The 14,680-nt window shown below is 37.3% G+C and overlaps 1 protein-coding gene across 2 annotated transcripts in view; it reads right to left on the bottom strand.

Moving 5' to 3' along the window:
- The window catches only part of LOC121373318, a 62,430-nt gene that overhangs the window by 9,724 nt on the left and 38,026 nt on the right, over nucleotides 1-14,680 (bottom strand). For both annotated transcript variants that reach the window (XM_041499884.1, XM_041499885.1), the window contains exons 17-19: nucleotides 12,772-12,900; nucleotides 10,840-11,056; nucleotides 1,117-1,243 (exon numbers count right to left, since the gene is read on the bottom strand). In XM_041499884.1, the coding sequence (XP_041355818.1) occupies nucleotides 1,117-1,243; nucleotides 10,840-11,056; nucleotides 12,772-12,900 (473 nt within the window). The remainder of the gene's footprint in view (nucleotides 1-1,116; nucleotides 1,244-10,839; nucleotides 11,057-12,771; nucleotides 12,901-14,680) is intronic.

The raw sequence follows: 14,680 nt of genomic DNA, 5'->3' as shown, positions 1-14,680 counted from the left end.
ACCACAGCCCCAGACCCTGCCCGAGCTGGCAGCAGCCTTGCAGGCCGAGTGGGCCACCATCCCCCGGGACGTCATCCGTACTCTGGTTGCTTCAATGGGCAGGCGGTGCCAGGCAGTTGTCAACACACGCGGAGGCCACACCCGGTATTGACTCCAGATGACCTTGACCTTGGTGGTGTGTCCTATCACTTACTCACAATGGACTAGAGTGAATTGTGAACAATCCTGCAACATTTGGTAATTATCGGACTCACCATTCAATAATTAAATCAATTCTCCAAATGTTACGACAATGTGGTTTTGCGTTTCTTCTTTTGAAGAGTATATATTGTGGTTGGTGTCACGTGAGAAGAATAGAAACAATGCCTATCTATCACACGATTGACTAAATCAATCTGTCGTGCCGTGCGCGTGGGGTTAGGATATGGCGAATTAAATCATGGCTGGAACTGATGTAAATGAACTAAATACTATAAATGATCTGAATGCTGTAAATGAACTAAATACTGTAAATGATCTGAATGCTGTAAATGATCTAAATACTGTAAATGATCTGAATGCTGTAAATGAACTAAATACTGTAACCGACCTAAATGCTGCAAATTACCCAACTGCTGCAACTGACCTAACTGCTGTAAGTGACCTAAGTATTGTGAGTGACGTCAATGCTGTAAGTGACCTAAATACTGTGAGTGACGTAAATACTGTAAGTGACCTAAGTACTGTGAGTGACGTAAATGCTGTAAGTGACCTAAGTACCGTGAGTGACGTAAATGCTGTAAGTGACCTAAATACTGTAAGTGACCTAACTGCTGTAAGCGACCTAACTATTGTAAATGACCTAACTGACCTAAATGTTGAAACTGACCTAAGTGACCCAAATGTTGTAAATGATCTAATTGCTATAACAGGCCTAAATGCTGAAAATTACCTTGCTGTTGTAAATTACCTAACTGTTGTAAATGACCTAACTGCTGTAAATGACCTAAATGCTATAAATGACCTAACTACTGTAAATGACTTAACTGCTGTAAATAACCTAACTGCTGTGAATGACCTAAACACTGTAAATGACCTAAATACTGCAGATGACTTAAATGTTATTAATGATCTAACTTATCGTAACATTTCGGCAGTTTGAATGTGACCAGCTCAGCCTTCTTCTGGGTGATCTCGACGTCCGGCAGGACGTTCCACTTGCCCAAGCTGAGCGCGATCAGATAGATCACGTCCGTATCGTCGTCTGCAACACAAGCGAAGAAAGGAATGTTTCATTTATCAATGCACTCAGCACATGTTTACCGGCCTCTGTGGCGTCATGGTTAGGCCATCGGTCTACAGGCTGGTAGGTACTGGGTTCGGATCCCAGTCGAGGCATGGGCTTTTTAATCCAGATACCGACTCCAAACCCTGAGTGGGTGCTCCGCAAGGCTCAATGGGTAGGTGTAAACCACTTACACCGATCAGTGATCCATAACTGGTTCAACAAAGGCCATGGTTTGTGCTATCCTGCCTGTGGGAAGCTCAAATAAAATATCCGTTGCTGCCTGTCGTAAAAGAGTAGCCTATGTAGAGACAGCGGGTTTCCTCTAAAAACCAGTGTCGGAATGACCATATGTTTGATGTCCAATAGCCGATGATAAGATAAAAAATCAATGTGCTCTAATGTCTTTTTTCAGCACGTTAATTGCAGCTATATTCAGAAAGACACAAACAATTGGCGAGGAATCCCGCTGCCATCCCGCCATGGGTTACTCTTTTCAGTTAGCAGTGAGGGATGTTTTGTATGCATCATCCCAAAGACAGGATAGTACATACCATAGCCTTTGTTACAATGGCTGGGGCGGAACGTAGCCCATCGGTAAGGTGCTCGCTCGATGTGTGGTCGGTGTAGGATAGATCCCTGTCGGAGGGCCCATTGGGCTATTTTTCATTCCAGCCAGTGCACCACGACTAGTGTATCAAAGGCCGTGGTATGTACTATCCTATCTATGGGATGGCGCATATAAAAGATCCCTTGCTGCTATTCGAAAAGTGTAGCCCATGAAGTGGCGACAGCGGGTTTCTTATCTCAATATGTGTGGTCCATAACTATATGTCTGACGCCATATAACCATAAATAAAATGTGTTGAGTGCGTTGTTAAATAAAACATTATTTCTTTGTTACACCAGCTGTGGATCACTAATGGAATGAGAAATAACCCAGTGGGCCCACCTACGGAGATCGATCCTAGACCGACCAATCATAACGCGAGCACTTTACCACTGGCCCCGCCCCCTCATCTGAAAGAGGTCATTAACCCTTGACCTCTACAGGCTGTAAAACATGAATCTGCACTCAGCAACTGTGAGCGAAAGTAAGTTCTACGAACGTTAAACTTTTGTTTTTGTTTAACAACACCACTAGAGCACACTGATTTATTCATCATCAGTCATTGGACGTGAGACATGTAGGAATTTTGACATATAGTCTTAAAGAGGAAACCCGCTACATTTTCCCATTAGTACCAAGAACTTTTTTTATGCACCAACCCACGGTCTTTGATATACTGATATGACTAATTCTCCATGTGGTAATTTGGCGAGTATTCTACCACTGAACCACTGAAAATCTAGATTGGTTACCATTAGTAGTAGTGTACCACTGGGGCAGCCATCTAGTTACTAAATATAAATGTAGACTGAATTTGAAAACAATAGCTCTAAAGACTGGTTACAGTATGACGATAAACTGGTTACAGTGTGACTATAAACTGGCTACAGTGTGACGATAAACTGGTTACAGTGTGACTATAAACTGGTAGTGTGACTATAAACTGCTTACAGTGTGACGATAAACTGGTTAAAATCTGACTACAAACTGGTTACAGTGTGACTACAAACTGGTTACAGGGTGACTATAAACTAGTTACAGTGTGACTATAAACTGATTTCAGTGTGACTAAACTGGTTACAGTGTCACTATAAACTTTATACAGTGTGATTATAAACTTGTTACAGTATGACTAATAAACTGGTTACAGTGTGACTATATACTGGTTACAGTGTGACTATAAACTGGCTACAGTATGGCTATATACTTATTACAATATAACTATAGGCTGGTTACAATATAACTATAGACTGTTACAATATGACTATAGACTGGTTACAATATAACTATAGACGGGTTACAGTGTGACTATAAACTGGTTACAGTGTGACTATAAACTAGTTACAGTCTGACTATAAACTGGTTATAGTGTGACTATAAACTGGTTACAATATGACTATAGACTGGTTACAATATAACTATAGACTGGTTACAATATGACTACCAGTATATATTGGTTACAATATGACTATAGATGGGTTACAATATAACTATATAATGGTTACAATATAACTATAAACGGGTTACAATATGACTATAGACGAGATACAATATACCTATAGACTGGTTACAATATAACTATTTACTGGTTACAATATGATTATATACTGATTACAATATAACTATAGACGGGTTACAATATGACTATAGACGGGATACAATATAACTATAGAGTGGTTACAATATAACTATTGACTGGTTACAATATAACTATAGACTGATTACAATATAACCTTTGACTGGTTACAATATAACTATAGACTGATTACAATATGACTATAGACTGGTTACAATATAACTATAGACTGATTACAATATGACTATAGACTGATTACAATATAACTATAGACTGGTTACAATATGACTATATACTGATTACAATATAACTATAGACTGGTTACAGTATGACTATATACTGATTACAATATAACTAATGACTGGTTTCAATATAACTATAGACTGGTTACAATATAACTATAGACTGGTTACAGTATAACTATTGACTGGTTACAATATGACTATAGACTGGTTACAATATAACTATAGACTGGTTACAATATAACTATAGACTGATTACAATATAACTATTGACTGGTTACAATATGACTATATACTGATTACAATATAACTATACACTGGTTACAATATGACTATATACTGATTACAATATAACTATAGACTGATTACAATATAACTACTGACTAGTAATATATACAATATATAGAACATTATCAGGGTGACGAACCTAATGGAAATATTTTCCCAGAATTTTCTGGTATTTTAATTTTTTAAGCACGCGAAAGCCCCTTTCAAAACAATAGTTTAAAGCACGTGAAAACGCCATTTTCAAATATATATATATATTTTTTTAAACAGTGTCATATATAATTATAGACTGATCACAATATAACTATAGACTGATTACAATATAACTTTTTGACTAGTTACAATATAACTAAAGACTGGTTACAATATGACTATACTGATCACAATATAACTATAGACTGATTACAATATAACTTTTTGACTAGTTACAATATAATTAAAGACTGGTTAAAATATGACTATACTGATCACAATATAACTATAGACTGGTTACAATATAACTATAGACTGGTTACAATATAACTATAGACTGATTACAATATGACTATAGACTCGTTACAATATAACTATAGACTGGTTACAATATAACTATAGACTGGTTACAATATGACTATATACTGATTACAATATAACTATAGACTGGTTACAATATAATTATAAACTGATCAGAATATAACTATAGACTGATTACAATATAACTTTTTGACTAGTTACAATATAACTAAAGACTGGTTACAATATGACTATACTGATCACAATATAACTATAGACTGGTTACAATATAACTATAGACTGGTTACAATATAACTATAGACTGATTACAATATGACTATATACTGATTACAATATAACTATAGACTGGTTACAATATAACTATAGACTGGTTACAATATAACTATAGACTGGTTACAATATAACTATAGACTGGTTACAATATAATTATAGACTGATTACAATATAACTATAGACTGGTTACAATATAACTATAGACTGATTACAATATAACTATTGACTAGTAATATATACAATATATAGAACATTATCGGGGTGACCAACCTAATGGAAATATTTTCCCAGAATTTTCTGGTATTTTAATTTTTTAAGCACGCGAAAGCCCCTTTTAAAACAATAGTTTAAAGCACGTGAAAACGCCATTTTCAAATATATATATATATATTTTAAACAGTGTCATATTTGACATATTAAAAAAAATAACAACAACCAAAGAGATACATAACAATAAAAAAAAGAGTATTATTTATTGAAATATGTATTCAATAATAAAAGTATAAATCAATCCACATAAGTGGCAGAATTTTTCTACTTCCTTTTTAAGCATAGCTCTACTTTATGGCTTGTCTAGTACAACATGCTAAATATATTCATCAGTGTAAATAAAGTTACTATACCTAGTACAGCAATTAACAGCATTATTACACACACGCGCACACACACACACACGCACACACACGCACACACGCACACACACACACACACACAGACCAAACATCAAAAATCATGAAAAACCCCCATAAAAGCTCCACTTTATTAGCAAACAGTGTAGTACAGTTTCACTCCCACCTACAGATTAGTAATAAAGTGACAAACTTGGGACCAATGTTATTTTTATGTGGGTACATTGCCACATTTGCACTATTTTATTAGTGGGGTCGAACTAATTTGTGGTTAACTGAATCGGGGACGAAACATCGTTAGGATTTACACCATTTCAGTTAGTTTCGCATACACCCCTAGGGGGCCTCTTAAACTAATTAGAGGTGCTTGGCTAAAAAAAACATGATGAAGAAAGTTTGCTAGGCTATGTGGCTTGAATCAAAGACAAATTGTGGAAAGCAAATGATTTGGCTAGCAAACACCTAGAATGTAGCAAAAAAAAAAAGAAGCATTTGTATGATAACGATGCTGAGGAAAGAAGTTTTAACTCGGGCGATGAGGTACTGTATTGTTATTGTTACCCATTCCCAAAGCCCCTTACAAGCTCGATACTTTGATGCATATTTAGTGCATCATATAATTAGTGGTACAGGCTACATAATACTGATGCCGGATCATGACAGGAAGCAGTGGCATTGGCATGTAAATATGTTGAAACCATATTATGACAGATCTCTTGAGAATGGTGATGTTAGACTAAATAAGTCAATACAGTGAGTCATCAAAAGCAATGGCTCTCCCAGAAGCAGACGTCAATCTACATAACCAAGGCAACTTAAATAACCCTGACGACCAGTTGAGTCACCTGAACGCAACCCAGCGTGACGAGTTGACTGACATTATAAAAGACTTTCCAACAGTATTTCCAGATGCTCCCAGTTGTATTAATATACTGGTACAAGACGTTGACGTTGGTGATACAAAACCTGTCAAACAACCGCCATATTGTATGTGCCTGGAGAAGAAAGACATACTTCGGGCCGAAATAAAATACATGTTGGAGCAAACTGATTAAAATTAGCTCTACTGGTCTACCAGTAGATCTAACAGCATTGTGTGGACTCCCATGTCCAGGTGACATTTCATCTATAAATAACAATTTAAATATCGACCAATTACACTTCGCCTTTTATAGCGTTATTCGGGAGCATACAAATTCTAAAAATATCGGGCAAGACTATTTATGCAATAGAAGAACTTGTTGGTCTATTTCAACATTAAAAAACACAGGTAAAAATGCAGTAATAAACTCTGGATTGTATACTATCATAAACTGATTTTATGGCTATATCATCACGTTTTTGTTTTTTTCGTCTTCAAAGGAATTTAAAATATTGAAATTAGTTCCCGGCATACTTTGTAATTCATTTGTTATTATTTCGTATACCCTTGGCATAATATTTTCAAATTCTTTTCAAATCACTGGCATGATTTTGCAACTAATTTTCTGATTGGTCGAATGAAAGATCAACTGGACATGAGCTCCAACGGTGTGCTGTTAGATCCACAGGTAATAGTAATTAACCAGTGGAGCTAATTTTAGTTAGATTGATGTTGGAGAAGAACATAATAGAACGGTCAAATAGTATGTGGGCTTCACCATGTATTTTGATTCCTAAACCGGATGGAACCAAGTGCCTGTGTTTACCTATGAGGTGTAAATCAGCTAATTCAAATAGATTCATACCCATTACCTTGAATCGACAGCTGTATTGACAGGGCTATCAACAGCTTCCTCTTACGGATCGTGCTAAAAGTGTAACTGCCTTTTGCACCCATGAAGGACTGTACCAGTACAGAGTAATGTCGTTTGGTTTGAAAACCACGCCTGCAGCCTTCAAGAGACTGATGAACCGTCTTCTAAACGGACTTGAAAATGTTAGTGTATATTTGGACGATGTTGTCATTCATACCACTACGTGAGAACAACACTTAATCGCTCTTAGAAAAATGTTACAAAGACTAGCCGAATCGAACTTAACCATAAACCTGGCCAAGTGTGTGTTTGCCAAAGCAGAGATACTGTTTCTGGGATATAAAGTGAGCTATTGTCTCGTAGCCCATGTGGCCGTAAAAGTTGATGTCATGAGTCAGTGTCCTGCACCTACTAACAGAAAGGAAGTCCTACAATTCCTGGGAATGACGGGATATTATAGATCATTCTGCCCTAACTTCGCTAAAGTTGCAGCACCAGTGACTGACCTGCTGGGAAACAAACCAAATTTGTGTGGAGTGAGAAGTGTGACCACGCTTTCAAACATCTTGACCACTCGGTTAGTTATTTCTCAAAGGAGTTTAACCCTCATCAACGAAATTATTCAACAGTGGAGAAAGAGGCATTGGAATTAATATTATCACTGAAATACTTTGACATTTACGTGAAAGCAAACCACTATGATGTTATCATCTACATGGATAATAATCCACTGACGTTTATTAACTGTGTGAAGCACACCAACCAAAGAATACTGAGGTGGAGTCTGATGATTCAAGGATATGGCCTGCAAATTAAACACCTTGCAGGATACTTTATCCCGTTTTCCCCCAGTGATGAATGAAGTGTATTGTGTCAATGACTTTAGTAACGTGTTCTGAAGTAAACATTGACATTGGTTGATGACTTTATTCCTATGAATACATTTATATTGATGTTTGTGACACTTTATTGTGATTATATATTTCCTACATATAAATGTGTATAACTTAACTAATCAAGTTTATCAATACCGGTATTATTTTCTTAAAAGGAGAGTAAACTCATACATGAGCCTTATTTGTTGGAAAAATGCATACCTGGACCATCAATACATACTGACATTTTAAGAAATGGAAAACACGTAATTTTAGAGTTAATAAAAAAACCGTGGGGGCAGCCATTTTGTTTTGTTTTCAGCTCTGACCAACAGTGTAAACAAATACAGTAATTTACAACAAGGCGCTTCTCTTTGATCAACTTGACTTGTAAAACAACATAAATGACGTGATAATATAATAAACTATTTAACTAAATATATTTGAATTTGCATCAACAGAACGAAATGGGGTTATAGTATTTTTCTCTGTTAAATAATCCAAAGGAAAAATGTACACTACGTTATGCTACGTTGGAGCAAAAACAACAACCCAAACGATAATTTTCTTTTCTTTGGGACTACGTAATTGGTCAGTTCTGTGATTTTAGATGGGAAAGTCTACTTAATCAATAGTTTTACAGAACTATTTACAGTAGTAAATCATGTCCATTACCATTTTAGGGGTGACAGGTTATTACACAATGCCGGTATGTATTTTTGTGTCTAGACAGTGGTAATTAATTGGCTCGTCTGGTTACCTATCAAATATACACCTGCCAATCAGGAATCACAGGTAGACGCAACTGACTGAATAAAGCCAATTAACTAAGAAAACATTCCGCGTATCATTTCAGTACGTAGGTTAATGCATGGACAAAACATGGTACACTTATTTCGACCTGTTGTGTAGCCACTTTGACAATACTATAGCCAAATTGCAGAAAGGCACTAGACTGGTTTCATAAAGACTAGACTGGCTACAGAAATACTTTACCATCACAAACGTCGTATTCTTCCATGTACCTGAAAGACTGGACTGGTTTCATAAAGACAAGACTGGTTACAGAAATACTACAGACTTATTACAGAAAGAGCAGACGGGTTACCATCACTAGCGCCATATTCCCCCAAGTAAAAGAAAGACTAGACTGATTTCATAAATAGTAGACTGGTTACAAGAAGAGTAGACTGGTTACCTTCACTAGCGCTGTATTCTCCAATGTACCAGAAAGACTAGACTGGTTTCATAAAGACTAGACTGATTACAAAAAGAGCAGACGGGACACCATCACTAGGCCATATTCCCCCATGTAAAAGAAAGACTAGACTGGTTTCATAAATAGTAGACTGGTTACAAAAAGAGTAGACTGGTTACCTTCACTAGCGCCGTATTCTCCAATGTACCAGAAAGACTAGACTGGTTTCATAAAGACTACACTGATTACAAAAGAGTAGACTGGTTAACTTCACTAGCGCCGTATTCTCCAATGTACCAGAAAGACTAGATTGGTTTCATAAAGACGAGACTGATTACAAAAGAGTAGACTGGTTACCATCACTAACGCCGTATTCCCCCATGTACCAGAAAGACTAGACTGGTTTCATAAAGAGTAGAAGGGTTACCATCACTAGCGCCGTATTCCCCCATGTACCAGAAAGACTAGACTGATTACAGAAAGAGTAGACTGGTTAGCTTCACTAGCGCCATATTCTCCAATGTACCAGAAAGACTAGATTGGTTTCATAAAGACGAGACTGATTACAAAAGAGTAGACTGGTTACCATCACTAACGCCGTATTCCCCCATGTACCAGAAAGACTAGACTGGTTTCATAAAGAGTAGAAGGGTTACCATCACTAGCACCCTATTCCCCCATGTACCAGAAAGACTAGACTGATTACAGAAAGAGTAGAAGGGTTACCATCACTAGCGCCGTATTCTCCCATGTACCAGAAAGACTAGAATGGTTTCATAAAGACTACACTGATTACAAAAGAGTAGACTGGTTAACTTCACTAGCGCCGTATTCCCCCATGTACCAGAAAGACTAGATTGGTTTCATAAAGACTAGACTGATTACAAAAGAGTAGACTGGTTACCATCACTAACGCCGTATTCCCCCATGTACCAGAAATACTAGACTGGTTTCATAAAGAGTAGAAGGGTTACCATCACTAGCACCCTATTCCCCCATGTACCAGAAAGACTAGACTGGTTACAAAAAGAGTAGAAGGGTTACCATCACTAGCGCCGTATTCTCCCATGTACCAGAAAGACTAGACTGGTTTCATAAAGACTACACTGATTACAAAAGAGTAGACTGGTTAACTTCACTAGCGCCGTATTCTCCAATGTACCAGAAAGACTAGATTGGTTTCATAAAGACGAGACTGATTACAAAAGAGTAGACTGGTTACCATCACTAACGCCGTATTTCCCCATGTACCAGAAAGACTAGACTGGTTTCATAAAGAGTAGAAGGGTTAGCGCCGTATTCCCCCATGTACCAGAAAGACTCACTAGACTGGTTAGCTTCACTATCGCCGTATTCCCCCATGTACCAGAAAGACTAGACTGATTACAAAAGAGTAGACTGGTTAGCTTCACTAGCGCCGTATTCTACAATGTACCAGAAAGACTAGATTGGTTTCATAAAGACTAGACTGATTACAAAAGAGTAGACTGGTTACCATCACTAACGCCGCATTCCCCCATGTACCAGAAAGACTAGACTGGTTTCATAAAGAGTAGAAGGGTTACCATCACTAGCACCCTATTCCCCCATGTACCAGAAAGACTAGACTGATTACAGAAAGAGTAGAAGGGTTACCATCACTAGCGCCGTATTCTCCCATGTACCAACGCGGCTGGGACTTGATTGACGACACAAACTCCTCCGTTTTTTCCTTCTTCTTCTTTCCTTTCTCCTTCTCGTCGAATTCTATGGGCACCTTTATCGAGGGCTGGTTCATCTTGTCCTCTTTCTGTTTGCGGGCCAGGGCCATCTTCCGCGCCTTGGCCGGGTTCGACGGACACGACATTGTCACCTGAATATAAAACGTGCTCCTGAATTAAAGGGGACAGACCCTAGTTTTTAAACACTACAGCATATTCACTATTAACCTTTAGACTACTGGATTAATTTTTAACAAAAACCACTTTGAGTGGGTACAAGTTTATAATTTTTACTCACATATATTCACTTAAATGTTTTATAAATACATGAAATAACGTTCATATATGAATCGGTAAGTATTATTTTCGTGGGTTTTTTTTGTAATTTTTATTATCTTTAGATTTTCAGCTAATGGTGATTAAAATTAGGCAAAAAATTGAAAAAGTTGCGTTTACTTACGGGCATTTGTGGCCAGCTGTCCAGTATTTATGTCCATTATTCCCGACAACAGTGGTTTTCTAACCAGAATTGTTTTTTTAAACCCGAACTACGATTCATATTGCAATATTTGGTAATTTTCGTTGTTGGTAAAGCGATCAAATTTATTATCAAATTAGCTGTCACAATCAGCTATCGATCCCTGAAAATGACCGCGACGTGCCGCCATTGTTGTCAAGCGAAAATACTTGCCGAAAGCTACTTTTTGAACTCAAAATTTCAAGGTATTTTCAGTTGAAAAAATCAAAACAAAAGCCACCACTTTGAAAAAATATCTTTTTTCTTTTATTATATTTCCGTTACCGTGAGTGTCGTGTGCAAAACGGCGGGAAATATGAATTGGGGAATTCACTGTATACAGTGTACAGTATGTGGACGGACGTGACGTCGGGCGAGATATCTTGCCTGCAGTACTCAGAAGGTTAAAGCTGTTTATGATCACTGAAATCAAATATTACTTATATTTTATTCTTTAGACTATCCATTTCCGTAGAACCAAAGTGTTTCTGGTCATCCTGGTGTTTCTAATACCAAAAAAGGAGCACCGACAGTTCTTTCTTCATGATGTGGGTATTCAAATCTGTACAGATAATGAAGCTCACCACTTGTTCTTTCTTCATGATGTGGGTTTTCAAATCTGTACAGATAATGGAACTCACCGATAGTTCTTTCTTCATGATGTGGGTTTTCAAATCTGTACAGATAATGGAACTCACCGACAGTTCTTTCTTCATGATGTGGGTATTCAAATCTGTACAGATAATGGAACTCACCGCTAGTTCTTTCTTCATGATGTGGGTATTCAAATCTGTACAGATAATGGAACTCACCGACAGTTCTTTCTTCATGATGTGGGTATTCAAATCTGTACAGATAATGGAACTCACCGCTAGTTCTTTCTTCATGATGTGGGTTTTCAAATCTGTACAGATAATGGAACTCACCGACAGTTCTTTCTTCATGATGTGGGTATTCAAATCTGTACAGATAATGAAACTCACCGCTAGTTCTTTCTTCATGATGTGGGTTTTCAAATCTGTACAGATAATGGAACTCACCGATAGTTCTTTCTTCATGATGTAATGTGACTATTCAAATATGTACAGATAATGGAACTCAATGCTAGTTCTTTCTTCATGATGTGATATGGGTATTCAAATCTGTACAGATAATGGAACTCACCTCTAGTTCTTTCTTCACAATGTGATGTTGCTATTCAAACCTGTACAAATAATGGAACTCACCGCTAGTTCTTTCTTCATGATGTTATGTGAGTATTACAATCTATACAGATAATGGAACTGACCGCTAGTTCTTTCTTTGTGATGTGATGTGGGTATTCAAATCTGTACAGATAATGGAACTCACCGCTAGTGGTTTCTTCATGGTTTGGGTATTCAAATCTGTACAGATAATGGAACTTGAAGCGAGAAGTCTTTTGTTCTGAGATCCCCATGACCGGAACTCATTAACGGACGCTAAATCAACAGGGATAACCTTGAATAAACAGAATAAAGGAACAAAGCAAGTCAGAGAATGAAAGGTTATGGAGAGAGAGAGAGAGAGAGAGAGAGAGAGAGAGAGAGAGAGAGAGAGAGAGAGAGAGAGAGAGAGAGAGAGAGAGACACACACACACACACACACACACACACACACACAGACAGCCTCCATTTTATATAATCTACACTCCGTATAGTCTGTTAGTGACAAACAGGAAGTGATGAATTGACTTCTAGCTCTACATTGGTCATACATATTTGACACATTCATTTATCTTGAAGAAGGGTCATCCACCTCAGTGTGAACACTGTCAGTGTACTCTGACGGTACACCACAATGTAGTGGAGTGCAAGCATCTGAAAGCAACTAGAAACGATATTTTTGGTCAAAGAAATGTGATGAAATCCTTTTGATTCCATCCAGAAGTTTTATTGCAATTTCTTCGAGATACTGATTTTTATTCTAAATGTTAATTTTATCTATCTGTGGTATTTGTATTTGTTGCACAATTTTTTTTACACTATGTTTTATTTAACTCTTGAATTTTTATATTGATGTTGACCATCACTTTATTTGTTTGCATTTACCATAGTTAGACACCCAATAGATGTGGTATTTTCGTGCTGGTGTGTCGTTATACATTCTATTCTATTCTATTCTATTCTAGCTCTACAACGAATATTTTATTCATTATAGTTACATGCCAATTCCATGGCAGGCCCGTAGGAAAGGAAGTGGGGTGGGTGGGTCACGTCCCCCACTCGAGGACAAAAATGTACTTTTTTCCTACTCTATATAAATAAGCATAAAATTATGGTATGTGCCCCTCTCCCCACTAGGAGCTATAACCCTTCCCCCCAGTAGAGATTATGCAACCCAATCCAGATGTCGTGCTGGATCGAGTTTCTAGGTGTATGGTTAGTACTGGTCGATCGAACACTAATGCACGCTTCACTTTATTGCCTGTCTATATCTATATCTATCTATCTATCTATCTATATCTATCTATCTATCTATGTATCTATCTATCTATCTGTCTGTATATATATATATATACTCATAACGTTTCGACTCTGGCGTTATTAATTGTTGAATGACCTCGTATGTGGTATGCTTGGTTTGATAATCAATTTTTGGTTGAAAGGCGATTTTGACAATTAGGGCCAAAATATTGAGTACTTGAGGGTCAAAGACGACCAGGACCCGAGTAGGCCTACCCGACATTTACACTAGATGATAATTAATGAGACTAAGGAATAAAGTAAAATAGCACTATCAATCATAATTCCAGCGCTGAGCATGGATGCCAAACCATGCGATTGACTTTTATTTTCCCTCCATGTCTCATAGCTCAATAATATAGGCTAAATAGTGGCAAGAATATGGCAAAATTATGTAAAATAAATATAATTAAATAAGGGTGATCTTCCTTGCACGGGTACTCGACTCCTGTAAATGGACTCGAATCGTGCTAGACTCGGCCCGTGCCTAAGTATATATCATAATGTTCAATGACCGTACAAGCATATAACCATATAACATAAACATAGAACCCTCGGCGTTGTTGTTTGGGGGTACCTTTGCCAGCATAGGGTTTTAGAGAACAGTCCGTTTATCTTGCATGAGTGAACTGATGTTGTCATTGTCGAGTAGGGAGTTGGGTATTCTATTTATTACCCATTATCATTCTTTATCATCCATTAAAGGCTTTTGTAGGAGATATTGCTGGCACTATAATTTGTGATATCTCCTGCGATATTCTCCGCAGGAGATATGG

Source organism: Gigantopelta aegis, chromosome 5 (assembly GCF_016097555.1).
Source record: "Gigantopelta aegis isolate Gae_Host chromosome 5, Gae_host_genome, whole genome shotgun sequence".
In the NCBI taxonomy this organism is placed as follows: domain Eukaryota; kingdom Metazoa; phylum Mollusca; class Gastropoda; order Neomphalida; family Peltospiridae; genus Gigantopelta; species Gigantopelta aegis.
This window is presented reverse-complemented; position numbering and strand designations above follow the sequence as displayed.